At 38.3% G+C, this 24747-nt stretch overlaps 1 protein-coding gene across 1 annotated transcript; it reads right to left on the bottom strand.

The window, feature by feature from the left end:
- Positions 1 to 42: 42 nt before the first annotated feature.
- Positions 43 to 24014, bottom strand: LOC126174870 (transmembrane emp24 domain-containing protein 5). Its single transcript, XM_049921281.1, has 4 exons — positions 23705 to 24014; positions 10000 to 10196; positions 6712 to 6778; positions 43 to 568 (listed from the first exon to the last, which is right to left on the bottom strand). Exons 1-4 carry the CDS (start codon positions 23906 to 23908, stop codon positions 338 to 340), a joined length of 699 nt encoding a protein of 232 aa, XP_049777238.1. The 5' UTR covers positions 23909 to 24014; the 3' UTR covers positions 43 to 337.
- Positions 24015 to 24747: the final 733 nt, after the last annotated feature.

The following is a 24747-nucleotide window of genomic DNA, read 5'->3' as shown; positions in this document are numbered from 1 at the left end:
TAGGTAGTGCTCAACCCTGCACCAAGAGAAAAAGAACTGCAGTATGTCAAAAATATCTGTAATTCTGATGTATACAACAAATACAAAATAGTTTTTTTACATAACAGCACTGAAAGAATATTAAATATCATGAAAATAATGACTTTTTCAAAACATGAGTAATAACTTATATTACAGTCTTTTACCTGTACCTTATCTCAAAAAATACTGAACAAAAATGCGTAAGTAGTCTTATGCCCATCAGAAGCCACTGGCAACGATGAAAGTTTATGTGCATAACTTTACTTTCTAAAACCATGTCAACTATCTTCTGGTGTCATAACTTAAGGGGACAGTTTCAGGCACGAGGGCGACCACCTCTGGCATCTTTCACATCAAAGAGCTTTCGAACAAAGTAAACTTGCAGGGTTGTAGTACATGTTATGAGCAGAATCTGTGCAATTGACCAATTCTGAACATAACTGTTGTTATCCAGGAGAAGATTATAATCACGCGATTCACGACTCCGACTATGATACTGCAACTGAAGCATCTCATTTATATTATGTTCCACCTTCTTTATAGACATCTGCAAAAAGAAATAAAGTTTCTGAATACCAACACAGTGTAAGTAATGCTGACACACATAACTACATTATAAAGGACAGAAGTCAGTAACTCTTGTATTAATTTTCAATAAATGTTAATTGGCAAGTTGAGCAATTGATGCATCCTGAGACAAGTGGAAATGCTCTTAATAGTTGCTAGAATACTACTGTTATTATTGTTACCAAAAACACACACACACACACACACACACACACACACACACACACACACACACACACAAATTGAGGAAGAGGGAGGGATGTGGGCCTCCATTCATTCATTTTCCTCGATATTGTATCATATGTCTGTATCACTTAAGCTTTGCTTATTCCATTTGTTCCTTACCATCTCCCTGATCTTATAATTTCTTATTCTGCCCATCCCAGCTTCAGTGGAATTTAATTTTACATGCCTGTTTCTTGCTTAAATCCCTTTTCTCCAGTGTCCAGCTTTCAGAAGCATAGGTCAGGGTCAGCACATAGGAATGATGTAATACTCTCTTGGTCTTCTGTGGTAAACCTTTCATTCGTACTAATCCTGACAATTCTCAGAAATGCTACTGCTTGCCTCATTCTCTCGTTGACTTCCTCATCACTTCTATTACACTTCAAAGATATTCGAAGCTGTCAGTTTTTTTCAGATATCAGAAAGATTATTCTATTATTCCTCTCTCTCTTGCTCACATCAAATTACATATGATATAAACCGAACACCTCTACCCGCGTATCTATGGTAATTGCTGGTGAACTTCATCTTTCTTATTCTCCTAGATCGGCTGAGACAGTTAACTTATTATCCTTTCCAACTCTGTCACCTTGTGCAGCATTATGCCATCCATAACATCCACAAAAAGAATGAAAATGCATGTCTTTGTTTTAAACTCACTGTCTGCTTTGTCCAATCTGTTGCCTCATCCCCTGCTTTAACATTGTTTTTATTTCCATGTGAATTTCTTTCATCTTGTCAACTGATTAACAAAACCAATTAAAATGAGAAATTTTTATGCTGTAAGAGTCTTATCTGATCCAATACCGGGAATGAAAGTATCTCTACAGCCATCTACAGTTCATTTCCAGATAAATGAAGAGAGATGATTCAGAACCATTTACACCATATCACACCTACTACCACACAAGGAGGGAGGAGGAGATTCATGTTTAACATTCTGTTATAACAACACACAATACAGGGTGAACCAGAACTCCAATAATCTTTCAGAGGTTGTTCAGGGATACCATCTGAGTATTTTGGTACAAGTAATAATGTAATTATGATTTATTCAGTTTGTACCACAATCAGCTTTGTTCCTCTGAATATATGTTCTCAAGAGTGACAAAGCCTGTAATATACAATGCCCAAAAGGTACAACATGAAGTATGCAGCAACCCTTCTTCACAAAGGGGCTGTGCTGTGGTTGCTGCCAATGCAGGACCCACTCTGCGTAGTGTCACAGTGCCACTCGTCTGTTGCGCTCAGTGAACGCACAGACAAGGTGCATATCACCCAACTCTTCCATCAGTAAACCTGACCATAATACTATTGTTCATCACTGTTGACACACAACTATCAATGCTGAAAAACAAAAGACAGAACCAAGCCTTACTGAATTCTAACTTGTGGCCAAAAAGTTCAAAAGGAGGTTACTGTTGTCAAAAGAAAAGGTACCATGAGTGAATGGAAACCCAGTGCTTACAGTCAACATCTGCACTGCCGCGCACTCTTTTTAGTGCTATACCGATACAAAGCTAATAGGGGAAAAGTTAAATTTATCTGTTGCTGGAGTCTATCATATCTCCAAAATGTTAACTGACTGCATGGCTGCCCTGATCAAGTTACCAACAGTGTAACTACCTTTTTTTAAATATGAGTTGAGGGCTAGAAAGTTCTTCATGTCATTACAATTAAAAACAACACTACCTGTTTCAAAACACAATCTGCAATCAACAAGACAAAGGCTATACGTCTTGAAACTTCAATCAATTTTATGTTTGACTTATAAGTGACTGGTCTTCCTTTAACAGTGGCACAATAGCAGATGTAAAACATTAACTCTGAATGCATAATCAAAAAACCCATTTCCAAAGAGACATAGCTCCAAATAATGAAAACTTTCAGAAAATACAAAATTTACATAATCCAGTAAATTGTCATTCCCAGAGCCATTTTTTTCTGCGTGAGACTACTTTTATACTCTACACACAGACACAACGGATTTTTTTAAAAAAAACTGCTTCTTTTGATGTGGAAGATAATGCTCTTTGGGTTTTAGATTTCAGTCACTTTACAGCAGAACCAGACAATGTCTGTATACTGCTATTAAAAATAAATATACGTTTAATATAAAATACCAACTGCAGTTTACATAACTTGTAATATTGTTTAATTTACTGTACTTAAGAAAATATAATTACATTAGGCAGAAAATGCTAAAAATAAGTGGTTAATTTCATACAATGGGTAAATAACCATTATTTGTTAGGAATGGCTTTCATTTGGATTGAAAATAACTTGCAATAAAATGGGTCTGCACACTCTCCACAATTTAATAATTTTGTTAAAAACTGACTCATAATATCCAGCTCCCAGAAAGTATAAGTATGCTGCAATGACTAGCACAATATACTTTCAAATTGACCCCACCAAGTGTTCACATGAAGTATGGCACTGGAAATTATCACCACGATTAGCATTCCCTCTAAATTTTGCGGTTTTCTGTACCAGAATAGCGTTGTTAATAAAAATGTTCTGTTGTGGCTTAATGTTTTGTAGTCTTCTCAGTGGAATTTCACTGCCTGCCAAGTCAATCATTCTTGCAAGCAATCACATCTCCACTCATTACTCTTCTGTTATTTTGATGGATTATGTGGCCTCTTTCTGGTATATTTATAATATTTTCTGTAATTTTTTCCCCAAATGCAACCATATTACAAATAATTCACAAAATCTGCACAAACTTAACAAATCAACACCAACTGTGCAGCTAATGGTCTCCTATGCACCAACAATGAAGTGTCAAATCTATGATATACCAAGCATGTGACTTAGAAAAACGTTTCTACTAGCTGCAGGAAATGACACATTTCCAAATACCATTGTAAACAAGATAAACACCACTATGAAAATAAAAAAAAAAAAACAAGCAGCATAACAGAAAAACATCTAATTGGACAGAGAGTCTTTCTTCCTCACCCCATATGGTAAGTCTCCCCTGACCCGTGGTTCTGAGTGACTTTCCCAAAATCTGCTCCTTTTCCTAGACCTCTCCAGAGCTTTTCCTTCTCCTTCAACCCTTCCGCCTGAAGACGGAGCCACTGGCTCTCAAAGCTTGGCAGTTAGAACAGTCTTTTATGTGTGCGTTCTGCTGCCGCTTGGTGAGTAGATTTTTATCTGTCCAATTAAATAATTCAGAAAAACATCTAAGCAACATTTGCCAGCACAAACTTAATACTGGTATGAGATGGGATGTGTCAGTTTGGAAATATGCTTTTCAATTATGCACGGAGTTCTACATTACACACTATTGAGGAAAGCAACACCAAAGGTATTAACTTATAAAATATGTTCTGGAACACTGGTACGCCACCACAAAACATTCTAGAAAAATCTAATCAATTATGAGACACAATTGTTGGCAAGTACTCATATTCAGAGACAAAATGTGTAGTACTGCCAACAGAAACACTTTCAGTTTTATGGATGTCTTTCCGCAATACTAATAAAATAGCCACTACTATAACAAATTGAAAAGTAATTCCCCACATGCTCACATACCAGCTGAAATGGAGCTGATTAATTTACTCTGCATTTCACATGCTAAAATACTACATATCCAATGTGAAATGTTTTGGAATTTATACATCTCAGAGCAGAATGAAAGTGAAATAATGTCTACTACAACCCAGAAAATAAGAATATAACACAAACATGTGATTCATCTTTTAGGTTGGGTGTTATTTAAACAATGATTTATATTCAAACAGTACTGGTTGGAGGCAGCTAAAACATTAACAAGCACCTTTCAAATATTTTGTGTTATCCAATCAAAATTGGTGGATCCAACTCAAGCAGACGTAATCCAACAATACTAAACATGTGTATAAAATGTACCACTGTATTATCTAAACATAACAGTAAGGGAAGTTCTGTCACAATGTAGATAATATAGGAGTACAGGAGAACACTCACTGAAAGTGTTGAATCGTCAACAGGCACATATAAACAAGAACGAGAACTTTGCTAGGTTTCAGATCGTCAAAGGATTTCTTCTGAATGCTAGTGAAGTTACCAGTTTCTCTCGTGTGTGCCTGTCAAAGAATAAACAGTTCTGCTACTCAGTAAGTGTTTCCCTTTACTCAAGAATTATTACCGTTGTACTGTCGTGAAAGATGTGACAAAATCATTATTGTGAAACTTTCTAAAAAGATGATCAAGATAATAAATATAGTTACTCTGTAGAAACTTAGGTAACATTTGATCAAATAATTTTGTGATAAATAGTAGTTACATAGGTAAGCTAATAACCTTGTGGATCACCTCTAACAACACCATAAAGACACCTTTTGTTACAGCAGGTTCAGGTAAATAGAATAGTTAAAAATCAGAAATTCAACTGTTCCGAGACTTAAAATAACCTGCTATATATGAGCAACTGAAAGTCAACCTGGTTTTGGCTTTTACAGAAATGAGGTTCAGTTTAGTGTTTGAAATAGTAAAAAAAGTTGTTTTTATTAAATTATGAAACTTAATTACATTAATGAAAAGCTATGTTGGAGAGAGACTACTCCTGTTACTCTCGCAAATGGGATAATTTGGCTACAGGATGTGCAATACATGTGATATCAGCCCCCTGGACTGGGTCAATCATGGGATCTCAATGCATCAGTCATATTCAAGACCATGCAGGCACCGAGCTTTACACTTGCCACTGTGCCAAGGAGGTACCACATATATGGCAAATTGGGGAAAATCACTGCCACCAGAGCCAATTCTAATGGACAACAGTATTCCCACGACACGAGTTGTTAGCAATTACTGCAAATTGTAACAGCACACAGACAAGGGACAGTGCTCTAAATCACTTGCCAATACAATGTTTGACAAGATACCACCACTCCACACATGTACCTCCACTTTCCATGCATCACAGGGCAGAGACCAGCCTGAGCACATGGCTAATAGTCACTTATCATGTAAAAAGGTTTGTTTGCTCTTATAAGTCACAGCACACATTGATACAACAACGGTAGTGTAAAACTTCATCAGAAACCATACAATATGATGCATAACACTTGCCAACAGAGTACCATTCAAGAACATATGAGGGTACACTTGTGTGGAGAATGTTTACACAAGCAGAAAAATACAGTGAAAGTAAGACACCCTAGTTCCAATAGGTAAGGGGTGGGTAGTGGCCGACATGCAAAAGTTACTGAATACTGCTTACATTAGTAATGAATTCTATGGATTTATGTGCCTGTTTACCTCGAAACACTTCAATGTATAGTGGTAGCTTATTTGAATTTCTCCCACAGGTTTGTATTACAACCAAGGCCTTTCAGCACCACATTGGAGACAGTATGTATCATAAGGAAAATTCAATCAAGAAAACTATTTCGAGACAAAACTGCTGGGAAGTTCTTATCTTCTGGAGGTGGAATATTTAATACTGCTGATAGACACCTATAAAAGTAAAAGAACACTGCACTACCCTAGTTAAAAAAAAATGGTTCAAATGGCTCTGAGCACTATGGGACTTAAAATCTGAGGTCATCAGCCCACTAGAACTTAGAACTACTTAAACCTAACTAACCTAAGGACATCACACACATCCATGCCCAAGGCAAGATTCGAACCTGCGACCGTAGCGGTCGCGCGGTTCCAGACTGAAGTGCCTAGAACCGCTCGGCCACACCGGCTGGCCCTAGTTTTCACAACTGTTAGTTCCTTTCTCAAGAAGGAGATAGGAATAGGTTGTGTAAGGTTAAAAAGGATTGGCAGGTCACTCGGACTCCAGGATGGAAGTGACCCCCCTGTAATGCCAATTACATCTGGTTGCATTCTTGTAATTTCATGTTCTTTAGGAGTGACATATTTTGGGCTGTAACATCTCTCAAATAAACTTACCGTGAAATTTTCCACACTTAAGTTCATTTCTTCCATTTCCTTGGTGAACTTATCCCACTGATCATACCTGCAATGAAATGAAACAGGGCAAGAGTGACATTACAATTACATGGAAAATTACAACAAGAAATTTTTTTAAGTTGGTAAAAGTGGTACAGATTCTCCGTGTGCCAGACAGTTACATTTTAAGTCAAACTACCACTGCATTCTGTAAATAGGAGTGAACTTGAAATGGTATGCTTTTACATAAAACTTTGGTGTGCCGAATATACATCATCTGCGAGTGTAACTAATGATATTAGATACTGGAGTACAATTAAGGATAAATGAAGAAGTAGAATGACATCTCATTGTGAAGTGCGTGCTTTCTTTTTTTACCCTCAATACAGAAACGCTATATGGATCTCACTTCTGTATTTTGATAAGTATGAGAATAAGAAAACTGGTACCACATACTGATGAACAAATAACTACAGGGAGAACAACATTGCAATTTGTAGATGGCCAAGAGAAAGCCTTGATTTATTCTACTTTATAGTAGAACAACTTCATCTAACTTTTATTGCAACAACCAGCAAATCACATTTCTTCCTATTTTCTCTTCTCCTCTCCTTATTCTTTGCCTCCCCTCCACTCAGACCATTGGATACGCAGACTGTACTTTCCTTATTTATAAAGAAAGTAACACATCAGAGTCCTCCTCTTTTTTCTTGACAAAGCAGTACTTTAAAAATGCACTTAATGTTTGCCCTATTTCATAGGTTGTGTATTACAGCTATTCCCTAGTTTTGAAATAGTACAGCATTTTATGGAAGCTTTATTTGGTAGCTTCCCACTCACTGAGTGTAACTAGCACTCTAAACAAAATTTTTATTTTTTACTTAACTTCATGGTTAAGGACTTAAGTAGAACAAAGTTACTAATACACCACAGATATAATAAAAAGGATGACATTTGAAGCAACTTGGAGGAAACCAGCATACCTACCTTCATCATAAAACCATATTCTCATTATTGTCTGCTGTCTCAGACTGACACACAGATCAATTCCACTCTGAACATTATCACTTTGCCCTTTATTGTAAATATTCTCATATGCAAAATTAACTCAAAAACACACATCATCCAAACAGGCCTTGGAGGCCCAATGGTACTGACCAGCTGCCATATCATCCTGCCCTTACGCATCACTGGATGCAGTTGCGGAGGGGGATGTGGGCAGAACACCGCTCTCCTGGCCGTTGTCAGTTTTTGTGACTGGTGTCACTACTTCTCAATTAAGTAGCTTCTCAACTAGCCTCACAAGGGTTGAGTACATCCCGCTTGTCAACAGCGCTCAACAGACCCACACGGTGACGCATACAAGTGCTAGCCAAGCCCAGCAGCGCTTAACTTTGGTGATCTGACATGAACCCATGTTACCACTGTGGCAAGGCCATTGGCAATACTGGAGACAAGTTATTTGAAAAATCTACTTTAAGTACTGACAAACATCCACATCCCATAAAACCACTGATACACTGATCACCTCAGTTCGTCAACCTCATAAATCTGACAATTTTTAAATGAACACTCTGCCATTTGACTCTACTGGTGTTTATTTAATTACAACCAAGGTTTTGGCCTTTTATGCTATTTTCAAGTGATTGAGTTTGTGACATTAACCTATATTGCAGAACATCATACTCGAAATTGGCCGCAAATTAAGAAAAAATATTTTACATTTGTCATTTCATGGCCAATTTTGAGTTTGATGTACTGCAATATATGTTAATGACATAAACTCAATCACTTGAAAATGGCATAAAAGGCCAAAACCTGGGTCATAGTTTTAAACAACAATACAGGCAAATGGTGGTGTATTCATTAAAAATTGGTGTAATACTCTTGCTCAGCAACATCAATAACTGATCTGATAATGTTAAGCACATCCAAAAACCACATAATCCGCAGAGCTATTTCAATTCTGTTCATCTAAGATAAGTGCTACCACTCAATACACATGGCACAACTAAATAGACCAAACCAACATCTTCCACCTTGTGAATATGCAAAAATGATCGTATAGGCAGCGTCCTGGGCTAAAGTGCACTTATGGTATAATAATCTCTTTTGCTGTGTACTGTCGTTGGCATTTAGGTTCCATCACTCATAGCCAATCAGGTGATACCATATAAAGCCCAATGAGAATCAGACACTAATTGATTCCTTTCAGCTGTATATGCATTGATTTGTTTTCAATATGGAGAGTGGGAAGAAAACTATATGTGCTTAGAATGACATGTGTCATAGCCCTGAGAGGTACATTCATCATTGCAATCACCTTTATTTGCCTGATTTCTGATTTCACTGAGAATTCTGATGATGTGATTAAACTGAGAACAAAATACCTGCTAACTTTAATTACAAACAATAGGAAATTATGAACAAGCATCTGATCTGCTACTGACAACTGACTCACAATTGTTTGTGTTAATTTCCCATTACTCACCACATCAACACTTACAAACAGCTGGAGGCAACAGAAAATCTGAAGTACACCACAAGTGCAATTTTACCACGACCTTTAATGGAACATACTTTTCAGATGATGTGTGAAACTACATATATAGCAGTGACAAAAAGGCCTGATACATTTAAGAATAGTGTGTCTGAAAGTAGTTAAATAACTACTCCCGACACAATGCTCTTGAAGTAAAAACACACTATCATCATGGTAATACTGCTTCAGATGAGGCATGCAGAAGCATACAACATGCTATGTAACTAATACGCAAGACAATACTTTCAAGTGTTTCCCATCTTCTTATCACAGTAACAAAACCAGCACAATGCTAAAAACAAGAGTGTGTAAACTCCTGCCTGTCTTATCTGAAGATGAGCCTGAAAAGACTCAAAAACTAATTCATGAAGGTAAGGAAAAAATTTCGTAAGTATCTGGTTATAATAGCTACCTGTTTCACATAAAAATTGTACATATACTGTATTTTACTATTCAGCTTTCATTCCTGTTGTTATGACACCTATCAAAATTTCTGCATAGATTATCATAAGAATGTGATGTTTCCCACTATTTGTTGTTTCTTTAGGTATAGTAAGTTACTGCTGGATTTCACAAGGTAAACAGTGCAATTGTTAAGTAAAAGCTAAAAGCAGGCAGTCTCACACTCTTCGAGGAGATGCTACTAATAATGACAGGAGGTTATCATCACACATCTAATTAAATCTACAAAGAGAAAGTGGAAACTGGCAGAATACCACTTTTAGTTTTAACAAGCACTTGCTCACCTGATAACTGTAATGTACAGGTTGACGAGCTTAGCTGCAAACCTGGAAAACTGATTATCAATGCAGACACTATAGTACCCCCCTGTGGATGTCTGTTCTTGATACTCTGCACTAGGTCTCCATTGATATGGATGTACTATCTGCCCATTTGGATGCCTCACAGCAAAGCCAGCCATCCCATCACCACCTCGTAGTACCTACACAAAAATCAACAAAAATAATTCTTTACAAGAAACAATATGAACTTAAACAAACGTGTGAAACAGCAATAATTCCTGAAAAGACAAACACTAATGTGAAATTCTAATACTCATAATCTTACTCTCTTCATTTACATGTTTTATGGAGTGGAGAAAATAATGATGGGTTAATTATTATAAAAAAACTTCAGTAACAATTAATTATAGTTACAGGTATTTTAATGTATTCCTTTTGTGCTCAGAAATATTACAGATGAACACTGAGTGCATTTAGTAGAAAAAGTTGTTTTTTTTTTTCCTCTCTCTCTCTCTCTCTCTCTCTCTCTCTTCCTTCCCTCTCTCTTAATGCTGTTCAGCTGCTGTATGTCTACTACCCACTCCTTGACATTTCTGTCAGTACACACAAAATTGCAAAGCATACATCATTTACTTATACAGGGTGTTTGATTATTATAGTCACAAATGAAAGGGGTAAGTAGAGGACAATGAAACAGGCAAATAATCCTAATAAACATGAGTCTGGAAACCACTGGTTTCCTCAATAAGACATATTATGACTGAGTAAATGAACATCTTATAACAGAGAACATGAGGGGCCAAACTGCAGCAATGCACTTGACAACAAACACAATATAAAAAGTGTTGCATGTAGCCACCGTTCGTGTGAAGGCAGGCTTCATCACATCTTCTCACAGTTGCCCGTACACATTCAAAAATCCCAGGCATGTTCCAAATGCATTGACAACCACTCATAATGCATTTTCACACTTCATTGATACTTTCAACAAGGTTACATTCTACCAAAGATTTTAAGTATCAATCCAATGGATTCAAGTCAGAGGCCTAGGACACTATGTTACTGGCGAATCATAACCAACACACTTGTTGTCGAAGATTCCATGCTATGTATTACCAAACAGCCACATGAAAGCATGCTGGTGCGCTACCATGCATGTATCATTTCCTTGGAACCATACAGAACGCCATCCAGACAGACATTAACAGTATTGTAACATCGACATGACTGAATTTGTGTTTGCATCATATTGGGGAACCACTGGTTTCTGTACCTATGTTTGCTAGGGATTATTTACTTGTTTTACTGTTCTTTACTCCCCATTTTGAGGTGTACCTATAATAGACAAACACCTTGTATATATTATTAAATACCAAGTTCCATTTACAATGAGTGTTGATATTAACTGTGCTACTAACTGGAGTATCAGTACTGCTAGCTAGATAATCAAATGACTGAGTATAGAACTCAATCTTGAATACTGGACAAAAAAAGAACAAAAAATCCACAGAGAACGTAGTAAGAAGTTCACACAGTCCTTGGTGTGGCTCAGTGTAAGATAACAATCAAAGGTACAAGGTTCATTCCTACAATGGTCCGTAAGTTTTCTCTGGTAACACTTTGTTAATGTGGAAATTGCTAACTTGCCCTGTGTTTCAGAGTCAATGTTAAACTGTAGGTCTCTTCTTACAGATCAGGTTGGTCATTTCAAACAGAGGAATGCACAGACGTATCATCTCCAAGTACATAGTAAGGCACTATTCAAACCAACTTTCACGATGAGGACAGCTAGTTACCTCAGAAGAGGTCCTGACACATGTTTTATCATGTGCTTTACATAATGTTCTTATTGCTTGCTTTTGAAAAATAAATGGTTTACTTCCTCCGGCTGCCTTGCTCCAGAAGGTGATTTCACAGGAAAGTGTTTCCTCATTATATGACTGCAGAAACAGTGACATGGTGATTTGTCATCCTGCACCAAGTACTTCAAAGCAGGTGAAAAAAGCAATGTGTTCCTAACGCCATGTGCTCCTGAACCTGCCTGTGACTGTGAATTCTGTAAGTCTGTCACAATAAATGTACAAATGATACAGTGCACAATTTACAGATGCAGGTGAATGCAAACACAAGCAGTGCCTTTCATGTAAACACCCAAACATACATTGTCAAACAACAGAAAATCATCCTTCCTATCCCTTCCATAGTGGTATTCTGCCGCCCATTGAACATACACAATATCCTCATCCACTGCTACACAACACCTGCTCCCAACCCCTTGTGCAAGACCAGTCCAATACATCCTCCCACCACCACTTACTCCAGTCCAGTCACAAGCATTACCTATCCCATCAAAGGACTACCTGTGAAACTGGCCATGTGATCTACAAGCTATGCTGCAACCACTGCGCTGCATTCTGCATGGGCATGATAAACAAGCTGCCTGTCCACATAAATGGTCACCGACAAATTGTGGCCATGAAAGAGCTGAACCATCCCACTGCTGAGCACCCTGCCCAACATGACATTCTTCATTTCAATGACTACTTCACAGTCTGTGCCATCAGTGTTCTTCCCACCAAAACCAGCTTTTCTGAAATGTACAGGTGGGAACTCTCTCTACACTATATCCTACATTCCCGTAACTCTCCTGGCTTCAACCTTCATTAGTCACTTTCCTTACCCATCTACCCCTTCCCTGTTCCCGTTCCAGCATCACACAGCCCTCTATTCCACTAAGCCACCCGCAGTTTTTTTAATTCTCTCCTTTTCTGCTTTGCCCCCCACCCCTACCGTCTAACCTCCCAACTGCATCTAGGTGCCCTACCCTCTCTCCACCTCATCCCTATATGCTTCCACAAGCAGCACTTTACTGTCCCCCACCCCTACCCTGCTACCCCACACCTTCCCCGCCCCAGCCTTCTCCTTACCACCATTACCCAGTTGCTTCTCTCTCATGTGCTGCTGCTTACAGTCTGGATTCAGCACCCAGAGACTGGGGGTCATGTGTGTGAATTATGTTGGTGTGTGTGTGTGTGTGTGTGTGTGTGTGTGTGTGTGTGTGTGTGTGTGTGTGTGTGTGTGTGCGCGCGCGCGTGCGTGCCGAAAGCTCACTTCTTGATAGTCTTTTCATTGTGAAATGACAATTAAATCGACGCCCTAGCTGCAGACAGGCGTTGATATATATCATTGGCGACATGTTGAAAATGTGTGCTCCAACCGGGACTCAAACCCAGGATCTCCTGCTTACATGGCAGACGCTCTATCCATCTGAGCCACTGAGGGCACAGAGGATAGTGCACCTGCAGGGTCTTATCCTTTGTATGCTTCCCGTGAAACCCACATTCCCAACATGTCCACACCACTACATTTGTAGTGCGCCTAATAGATGTTTGCCCATCACACTCATTACTCATGGCAGATTAATCTACCAAGTCCCGTACGAGTTGAGGCATAACGTGTGTGTTCACACAAGGTCAATGGCCGGGTAGCCACATTTTAACTATATATGAAGGTAGTATCTGTTCCCGAAATAACAGATACCATTGATGACAGTGCAGCTTCTCTAGAATGAAATGATAATTAAATTGACACCCTAACTGCAAACAGGCTACCCGGCCATTGACTTTCTTGTGTGAATGCACATGCTATGCCCCAACTCGTACGGGACTTGGTAGATTAATCTGCCATGAGTAATGAGTGTGATGGGCAAACATCTATTAGGCACACTACGAATGTAGTAGTGTGGACATGTTGGGAATGTGGGTCTAACGGGGAGTGTGCAAGGGATAAGTCCCTGCAGGTGCACTATCCTCTGTGACCTCGGTAGCTCAGATGGGTAAAGCGTCTGCCATGTAAGCAGGAGATCCTGGGTCCGAGTCCCGGTTGGAAAACATTTTCAACATGTCCCCAATCATGTACATCAACACCTGTTTGGAGCTAGGATGTCGATTTAATTATCATTTCGTTCTAGAGAATCTGCACAGTCATCAATGATATCTGTTCTTTCAGAAACAGATACTAAGATACTACTTTCATATCTTTTTGTTGTGCTTATCTGTGACTCAGCATCTCCATGATACGGAGGGTAGCAACTACCCTCTCAGTAATATTGACACATATATTGCAGTTTATTCTCACCACAACCAGTCAACAAACTGCATTTCAAATGGACCCCGAAACAACAAAACCAATTTCAGTAGTAAATTATGGGTTCTTAAAATATGTACACACAGGATAGTTTCCACCACACAAACCACAAGTACATGACACACACACAAGAAGCTATGCCAAATATTGTTACATTGCATTTGTTTAATGCTTATGGGTTTTCTGTAGTCAATTTGAAGTGACATGTATTTGAAATTGTCCCACTCAACAAACTGAGCAACCTGTAAACAGAATTTCTTTCTTATTTCAGCAGAACCCCTGATGCAGAAAAGTTTTCAAAGCAACATTTCAATGACAACTAAATTTCAGTATGATTATTCCATAGAATGTGCTTCAAGACTGTTCATAAAGAGCTCAGTCACCTGTTCAAAGTAAGACTTCTGGGTCATTCCATGTGAAAGGACCCTTCATAATAAAAAAAATAAAGTTTAAAAGATCTTAAGGTGTGGCATATCTTTCTGTAGACAAAAGGTCAAGGAAGCAGAAACTAATTCCAGTTTTCATTGTATCCTGGCCTGAAAGGTGTAAAACAGCTACTTACTCTTTGTGTTAGGGGAAAAAAATGTAAAATTTAATGTGAAATGTTGGCAGCCCTACAGACTAGTGTCTTTGAAGTTGAATGTCCATGTGTTCTGCATATACACTCTGGATAATTGTGAAGCTGTAACTGTGATTTTACATTTATAATACAGATAAATAAGCTCTGATTCTTAAAAAAACAAAATACGGAATTTCTGTCACACCTGCAACACAGAAATAGACATTTATTTGTTTATCAGTTTAGTTTCATGTTATGTGAAGTTGAAAGTTTGTAAAAGTGAGGTTAGTTACATGGAATAAAACTTTGAATTATATTTTTTTTTTTTTTTGTAGGAACACTCTATCATGTCAAGAAACATGTTTCGGGTGCGACATGTCAAAGTGTTAGAGCTGTTACCGTGATACCAGAACTTTGTAACAAGGAAATTTTACTGTAACAACAGACACAGTTGTTGTTATTGTTGATATTATTGTTGTGATTGTTATTATTATCAACCAGCTGAAAGTATTATTCTTGTAATTTATTATAGGTCAAGTATGTCATCCATTGAAAGGTGCCGCAAGTTTAGGGAAAAACTGAAGCAATCTCCAATTCAGTATCAGGCAATGTTAGAAAAGAAATGCAAAAGCGATAAGTTACGGAGAGAAAAAAATAAAGCTGCCTTGCAGGATGATCAAAAGAAACATAAACTTAAATGTATGGAAGATAGGGAAAGACAAAGGAGGCATAGAGAAAAGAATAAAATTTCTGCTCAAACTCCCACTTCATCTTGCATTTTGTTGCCCTCTAAATCATACAGTTCCAGAAGATCACTTGGGAAGGTGGTAAACAAGGTGAAGAAAAGCTTACCATGCAGCCCAAGGAAACGAAAGGATGTAGTGGCAAAGCCGTTTAACGATGAACTGCCTGAAGTCGCAAATAAACTTAAAAAAGATATGTTCAAGAAAGGGAGTAAGTTTCTCAGTGCAGATACAGAAATAAAATTAAGAACTTCTACCTTCATGACGACATAAGCCAAAAAGAACCAGGAAGAAAAGATGTGGTTAGTGTCAAGAACCCTGAAACTGGAGAACGAGAACAGAAACAGAAGTGCAATATGATGATGACAATATCTGAAGCATATGAACAATTTATTCTTGGATATCCAGAGTGTCAGATAAAAAAATCAAAATTCTTCTGTCTTTGTCCACCTTTTGTATACCCTGTATAATTTGTGCCACATAATGCATATATTTGTCGATACCATGCAAACATACAGTATTTGGTTGACAGTGTTGCAAGAGAAACCAATACATTTCCAAGTAGAGCACAAGATTTACTTAGCATTCTTGTTTGTGACACAGAAAATTATAAGTGTATGTCCAGTGCCCGTGAAAAGTGTAACACTTTAAATGCGAAGAGCCTTGTTGATGAAGAAGTACTGAACAATGAGCTTGAATGGACTCAATGGAAAGTTGGTGAAGGTCGCCCAAAGTGTATAGAAACAGTTGGGACAGTTCTGAATGCCATTAAACAAATAGAAAAACAGCTTCTGGGATTCAAACTGCACTGTTATGTTAAGAAGAAGCAATCAAAGAACTCTGAGGATGCAAAAGTAAATTTCAGTAATCACGATTTGGTTTTGCAGGTTGACTATGATGAAAATTATACTTCTGTTTGTCAGGAAGAGATCCAGAGTGCTCACTGGTTCCAACAGCAGACAACTATATTTACAGCTGCCTGGATTAAGGATGGCACCGTATGCAGCTATGCCATTGTTAGCGATGACTTGTCGCACAATAAATATTCAGTTTGGACAATGCTTAAGCTGCTTTTTCAGGACTTAAGAGAGAATTTCCTTATCTTCAAAGAGTCCGATGGTTGCGCAGCACAATTCAAGAATCGCTTCACATTATCAAATGTTACATATTTACAAGCTGACTTTGGCATTACTGGTGACTGGAATTTTTTTGCTAGTTCTCACGGCAAAGGTGCAGTTGATGGCATTGGTGGTACCATGAAAAGAACAGTGTGGAGAACTGTAAAATCACGGAGGGTTACTATTAACACTCCTTATGATTTTTACAAGTGTGTCAAGGAGAAACTGAAAGGGATTACAACCCTCTACTTATCATCTGAAGAAATTAATTCAGCAATGGCTATGTTGGATAATCGTTGGAAAGGTGTACAGCCTATTCCAGGATTGCACAAACTCCATTGCATTATAGCAGTTAACGAGGGAGTTATAAGGGTTCCTGCTACATCTGCCCAAGAGATTACAACAGTGATATCACTTCACAACTATGAAAATGCACACAATTCAATGTGTAGTGTTGATAGTGAAGAATCTTTGAAACTTACTATAGGAGACTTTGTACCGTCAGAGTTGACTGGCACTGGAAAGTCCTGCTTGAAGAAAAAATACTTTGCAGAAGTTCTTCAAGTTGATGAACAAGCTGAGCAGGTCTTGCTGAAGTGTATGCAACCCAGTGGGAAATGCTGGATTCGGCCCACAGAAGAAGACATATCTTGGGAAAATATTTCAGTAATCTCCCAGAAAGTAAATCCACCCAAGCTGTTGAATAACAGGGGACAATTTGTTTTTCAGTAGTATTGAAATAGGCCTAGTTCTCTCTTGTTTAAGTTTTTATCATTTTAACATAATAATCCAAGTATTTTCTCGCTGTTTTGTTTTAAATTTCACTCAATAATATTGACTTATCTGTGTGTCACACCCGCAACATGAAGGAAAAAAATATGTTGTCTTTTGGAAGTGTCTGTGAATAAAAGTTATCATATCTTCTATTTTATTACTCCTTTCTTCACTGTGTGAAAAATTATCAACCATCCTGATTCAGAAGTAGAAGACGAAATAACTAAAGAACACGGTTATGTGCAAATGAAGGGTAAAGTTTTGTCATGCCTGCAACACTTCATTTTTTTTTAACAGGTTGAGTGTAAAATTAAGAGCTAAAATTTTTACAGGAACTTAATAACATGCTATTCTATTCATTAAACTATAGTTAGCCTTACTCTGACACCTGGATTACAAATAAATATAGCTTTACGCCTGAAAAATGTGACAAAATGTCACACCTGCAACAGTGGAATGACCCTTCTCTAACACATTCCATCCAGTATTCTAGTAGGTCCCAGCATTGTTGTCCTTTATCAGAGGGTCACAGCAGCTGTCAGCATATGGTCTCTCACAGATACATACTCCTTGCCTAAAATGTAAGTCACTGCTCTTCAAGAACTGGTTTAGTGGAAGAGTATTTTCAGTTGGACCTTGCTGTAGCATCGCAGAAATTTGGCTTGTGCTGATATTTTAAACTGTATTTCAACATTGCTTCCAGTGCTACAAAGAATGCATGAACTGCCTCAATATTATATTTGCTGGGACAGCTAAGCATAACTTCCAACTGCATAACTTTCAACACATATCCTTGTCTCCAGTTTCAGATATCCTTCTTGGTACAGCAGAGTGGACTAATTTGCAACTTACAGGAATGCCTGTGCTTCCATGTTGTTGATTTCAGTGCATTTACTGGCACACTTAGTTTAGTGGATAGTCATACCGAAGAGTCAAGTACATCAGGAATATTTTTGCAAAGGAAAGAGTCTAGCCAACAAATTAGCTACCTACTTACAAAGCATTCAACAACTTCTGACAACATGCAATATTAACTGTATAACAATCAGTACCCAACAAACATTAATTACAATCTATGATTCAATAAATTTGTGTAACTGTAACACTGTTGAACGAACTACAGAACCCATATACCATTTGTCCATATGCCACAATTCAAATACACATTCAATCACAGAAATAGTGCATGGTACCACACACTTTGCACTACACTGTTGTTGTTGTTGTTGTTGTGGTCTTCAGTCTGTTGAACGAACTACAGAATCCATATACCATTTGTCCATATGCCACAATTCAAATACACATTCAATCACAGAAATAGTGCACGGTACCACACTCTTTGCACTACACTGTAGTTGTTGTTGTTGTTGTGGTCTTCAGTCCAGAGACTGGTTTGATGCAGCTCTCCATGCTACTCCACCCTGTGCAAGCTGCTTCATCTCCCAGTACCTATTGCAACCGACATCCTTCTGAATCTGCTTAGTGTATTCATCTCTTGGTCTCCCTCTACGATTTTTCCCTTCATGCCTCAGAACATGTCCTACCAACCAATCCCTTCTTCTAGTCAAGTCGTGCCACAAATTTCTCTTCTCCCCAGTTCTATTCAATACCTCCTCATTAGTTATGTGATCTACCCTTCTAATCTTCAGCATTCTTCTGTCGCAACTCATTTTGAAAGGTTCTATTCTCTTCTTGTCCAAACTATTTATCGTCCATGTTTCACTTCCATACATGGCTACACTCCATACAAATACTTTCAGAAACACTTCCTGACACTTAAACCTATACTCGATGTTAACAAATTTCTCTTCTTCAGAAACGCTTTCCTTGCCATTGCCAGTCTACATTTTATATCCTCTCTACTTCGATCATCATCAGTTATTTTGCTCCCCAAACAGCAAAACTCCTTTACTACTTTAAGTGTCTCATTTCCTAATCTAATTCCCTCAGTATCACCCAACTTAATTTGATTACATTCCATTATCCTCGTTTTGCTTTGTTGATGTTCATCTTATATCCTGCTTTCAAAACACTGTCCATTCACGTTCAATTGCTCTTCCAAGTTATTTACTGTCTCTGACAGAATTACAATGGCATCGGCAAACCTCAAAGTTTTTATTTCTTCTCCATGGATTTTAATCCTTACTTCAAATTTTTCTTTTGTTTCCATTACTGCTTGCTCAATATACAGATTGAATAACATTGGGGATACGCTACAACCCCGCCTCACTCCCTTCACAGCCACTGCTTCCCTTTCATGCCCCTCAACTCTTATAACTGCCATCTGGTTTCTGTACAAATTGTAAATAGCCTTTCGCTCCCTGTATTTTACCCCTGCCACCTTCAGAATTTGAAAGAGAGTATTCCAATCAACATTGTCAAAAGCTTTCTCTATGTCTACAAATGCTAGAAACGTAGGTTTGCCTTTCCTTAATCTTTCTTCTAAGATAATTCGTAGGGTCAGTATTGCCTCAAGTGTTCCAATATTTCTACAGAATCCAAACTGATCTTCCCCGAGGTTGGCTTCTACCAGTTTTTCCATTCATCTGTAAAGAATTCACATTAGTATTTTGCAGCTGTGACTTATTAAACTGATAGTTCGGTAATTTTCACATCTTTCAACATCTGCTTTCTTTGGGATTGGAATTATTATATTCTTCTTGAAGTCTGAGGGTATTTCACCTGTCTCATACATCTTACTCACCAGGTGGTAGAGTTTTGTCAGGACTGGCTCTCCCAAGGCCATCAGTAGTTCCAATGGAATGTTGTCTACTCCTGGGGCCTTGTTTCGACTCAGGTCTTTCAGTGCTCTGTCAAACTCTTCACACAGTATCGTATCTCCCATTTCATCTTCATCTACATTCTCTTCCATTTCCATAATATTGTCCTCAAGAACATCGCCCCTGTATAGACCCTCTATATACTGCTTCCACCTTTCTGCTTTCCCTTCTTTGCTTCGAACTGGGTTTCCATCTGAGCTCTTGATATTAATGCAAGTGGTTCTCTTTTCTCCAAAGGTCTCTCTAATTTTCCTGTAGGCAGTATCTATCTTACCCCTCAGGAGATAAGCCTCTACATCCTTACATTTGTCCTCTAGCCATCCCTGCTTGGCCATTTTGCACTTCCTGTAGATCTCATTTTTGAGACGTTTGTATTCCTTCTTACCTGCTTAATTTACTGCATTTTTATATTTTCTCCTTTCATCAATTAAATTCAATATTTCTTCTGTTACCCAAGGATTTCTATTAGCCCTCGTCTTTTTACCTACTTGATCCTCTGCTGCCTTCACTATTTCATCTCTCAAAGCTACCTATTCTTCTTCTACTGCATTCCTTTCTCCTGTTCTTGTCAATCATTCCCTAAAGCTCTCTCTGAAACTCTCTACAATCCCTAGTTCTTTCAATTTATCCAGGTCCCATCTCCTTACATTTCTGCAGTTTCTTTGGTTTTAATCTACAGTTCATAACCAATAAATTGTGGTCAGAATCCACATCTGCCCCTGTAAATGTTTTACAATTTAAAACTTTGTTGCTAAATCTCTGTCTTAGCATTATATAATCTCTCTGAAACTTTCCAGTATCTCCATGCCTCTTGCATGTATACAACCTTCTTTCATAATTCTTGAACCAAGTGTTAGCTATGATTTAGTTATGTTCTGTGCAAAATTCTACCGGGCGACTTCCTCTTCCATTTCTTAGCTCCATTCCATATTCATCTACTGTGTTTCCTTCTCTTCCTTTTCCTGCTATCGAATTCCAGTCACCCATGACTATTAAATTTTCGTCTCCCTTCAGTATCTGAATAATTTCTTTTATCTCTTCATACATTTCATCAATCTCCTCATCATCTGCAGAGCTAGTTGGCATATAAACTTGTACTACTGTGGTAGGCATGGGCTTCATGTCCATCTTGGTCACAATAATGCGTTCACTATGCTGTTTGTAGTAGCTTACCCGCACTCCTATTTTTTTTATTCATTATTAAACCTACTCCAGCATTAGGCCTACCCCTATTTGATTTTGTATTTATAACCCTGTATTCACCTGACCAGAAGTCATGTTCCTCCTGCCACCGAACTTCGCTAATTCCCACTATATCTGACTTTAACCTATCCACTTACCTTTTTAAATTTTCTAACCTACTTGCCCAATTAAGGGATCTGACATTCCACACTCCAATCTGTAGAACGACTGTGTCCATTCTCCTGGTAACGACGTCCCCCTGAGTAGTCCCCACCCGCAGATTCAAATGGGGGACTACTTTACCTCCGTAATATTTTACCTAAGAAGACACCATCATCATTTAACCATACAGTAAAGCTGCATGCCCTCAGGAAAAATTTTGGCTGTAGTTTCCCCTTGCTTTCAACTGTTCACAATACCAGCACAGGAAGGCCGTTTTGGTTAGTGTTACAAGGCTAAGATCAGTCAGTCATCCAGACTGTTGCCCCTGTAACTACTGAAAAGGCTGCTGCCCCTCTTCAGGAACCACATGTTTGTCTGGCCTCTCAACAGATACCCCTCCATTTTGGTTGCCCCTACGGTACAACTATCTGTATCGCTGAGGCACGCTAGCCTCCCCAGCAATGGCAAGGTGCATGGTTGGGGGGGGGGGGGGGCACTACACTAGCTACTCATTTTTGAAAGAGGTGCATCTGAATACTGCCTTACTGTGGTGCCTCTACATCACAACCAAAAGTATTTTAATAACATACTCAGAGTTACAGAATTAATATTTCTAGCCATTATCTTTACAATCCAGAAAAAGAATTCAGAAGTTTCTTGACTATAGCATCAAGTTCCATTCAAAATATCTGAACAACAAGATGCTCCTGTCGATTTTTCGGTCTCACAGCAGTCTTCTTGGGGGTGTAAAACTGTTTAGACCACAGGAGCTGGCATTAATCAACCACAAATGGAACACTGTGTTTCATTCGGCATTCTGCATCCTCATAATGCCCAATGACAAATATTTGGACACCTAGCTAGAATTCAGTTGTCAGGTAGATGATCTGCCTCTTGTCGAACTCACAAACCTTCAATTAAATGCTCAACACATCACAAACACAATAATAGAGTACTAAAGCCTGTGGCATGTTAACACAAGATATATGACATTATAGCTACTGCTCACAACAATCAGACCTTTTGGATTTATTTCTCCTTCATGATTTCCTAAGTTTCAGTCAAGGTATTCCTCTTTCCCCCAATAAATGAGATAAAGTTGCCACCGCTGCAACATATCAATTTAAGATCATAGCTCTCATTCATTGCAGTGGAGAGTGGATCATACTGAACAACTTGCAAGGGGAGCCTGCTCACCGAAGAGTGTTAAAAGGATAACCAACTGATAAGCATTCTGCAGCATCTTCCTGACCAATGCTGCATCAGGATTTCATACCATGATAATGGTAGAGCTCCTGAGACCATGTCAATGTGGATATTCACAGCCTACTTCTCTATTGCATGTGTCCACTGGTATTGGATAGCTCACTGCTTGCACTTTGAGCATGTATATGTTCTTCAAGGCAGTAGACACCACAACAAAGGCTTTCCAAAGGATTATTATGAGTCTGCCATAATGAACCTCAATTATGGGTTTCACCTCTCCATACAAATTATGACATTTGTTTTCTTTCTTATTCATCGTACAGTTGCATAACTGAATAATTCATCTAAAGATTCAGTGCAGAGATGGTAAAAGACATTCAGGTGGTGGACTGCAAATCAGACACAGCCTTATTGTGAGTACTCTCTGCACAGTGCTTATCAACAGGAAGAAACCACCGTAAATTCCACATAGGTGTCAGCTGGACCTACAGTGCAACAAAATTCGGGGACTGCATCGAGCATTGGCTTATCTCTGCCAGTGTCACTGACAATGACTGTGATGAAAAGTAGGTCAAGTGTAGGAAGTATATGGAACCACACAAATTATAAGGTTGGGTCTTTACTTTTTATGTCCAATGAGTAATATTACAGAATTAATTCTCGTTGATATTTCAGTTCGTCCTTGGTCTGCTCTAACATTTCTGCAACAAATTTGTATTAAAATTCTCGATGACACACTCATGCCAGTACACCAATTTTTGCCACCTCCCTCTGTTGGGTTGAAGATATCAAACACTACATTTTTTTCGCTAGAATAGGAACTTAAATCAATAACTCCAAAGAATACACCAAAATCTTCTTCTTATTTTGCATAACTTGATGGACAAGATTCGCCAACACGTTTTAGAACTATCCATATGGTACCCATTTATTTTATAAAATTTAAGTATAAATAAAGATCAAATTAGAAAATTTAATGTTAAAGAATTCAGTTGAATCGATAATTACCGTTCCTCTCAAGAAAAATGGCACACTCACCTGAAAACTAACATAAAATGTTGCACCGGGATTCACGTACTGGAAATAACAGTCTTCCTTACCAGCGTCTATGTGGACTTTGTAGTCCATCGCTACTGCCGGTAATGATTCGTACCATGGTACCGTGCTTTCGGCGTGACACTCCTCTCTTACGTTGATAAGAACAAACACAAGAACAAGTAGCGTATAGTATACCAGGCGCATGTTTACGCACAGATGTTTACGTCAACAACTGAAGCTGGTTGACACTTACAAAGATATTCCGTGCAGAAAGAAGATACGACACGACTGCTATCTGTTTTTACCGCTACACTGTAAATTGTCGTCTTCTGACATAATAAGTATTAGGATTCCATCACTTTCTTTAGTTGCCCACTCGTGGTTCACTTATAAAAGTTTACATTAATATTCAAACTTTTTGGAGTACCCGGGTGAAACAAAATTTCCAATTTAAATTAATTTTCACGCAGATATGTATTTGCAGCAGTTCCTCTATTTTTCCCCTGAAATGATCTAATAACTTACTTTAATGTCATTAAATCAACTTTTTTTACTTGTAGTTCTTCCTTGGAAGGTCGATTCACACTTGACGGAACGAAACGAGAAAGAAATTGTAATTGAGCTGCTTGTAAACAACTATGATGTTAGTACATACATAATCATACGTAACAACATATACAGTTACCACCCCTCCAGTTCTCGGCGAGGTTGTCCTAGAATTTAATGTACTGTCTAGGCGTAGGATCCTGGATAAAGGGACTCGGACAACTTTTATCCCGTCTTGTGCTGAATTTTCAAACGAAGAGAAAAAAAAAAAATGATGTGTGAATTTCCTTTCCCAGTCGCCAAATATGATTCAATATGCACATTGGCCTGTTGAATGAGGGATTATTGGGTAGTTAAGTTACCAGCACGTTTAAAGTGCTGAATTTGTAAGCGAAGAGAAAAAAAATGATGTGTGAATTTCCTTTCCCAATCACGAAATATGATTCAGTATATACATTGTCCTGTTGAATGAGGGATTAATTGGGTAGTTAAGTTAC

The sequence above is a fragment of the Schistocerca cancellata genome, chromosome 3 (assembly GCF_023864275.1).
Source record: "Schistocerca cancellata isolate TAMUIC-IGC-003103 chromosome 3, iqSchCanc2.1, whole genome shotgun sequence".
NCBI lineage: Eukaryota > Metazoa > Arthropoda > Insecta > Orthoptera > Acrididae > Schistocerca > Schistocerca cancellata.
This window is presented reverse-complemented; position numbering and strand designations above follow the sequence as displayed.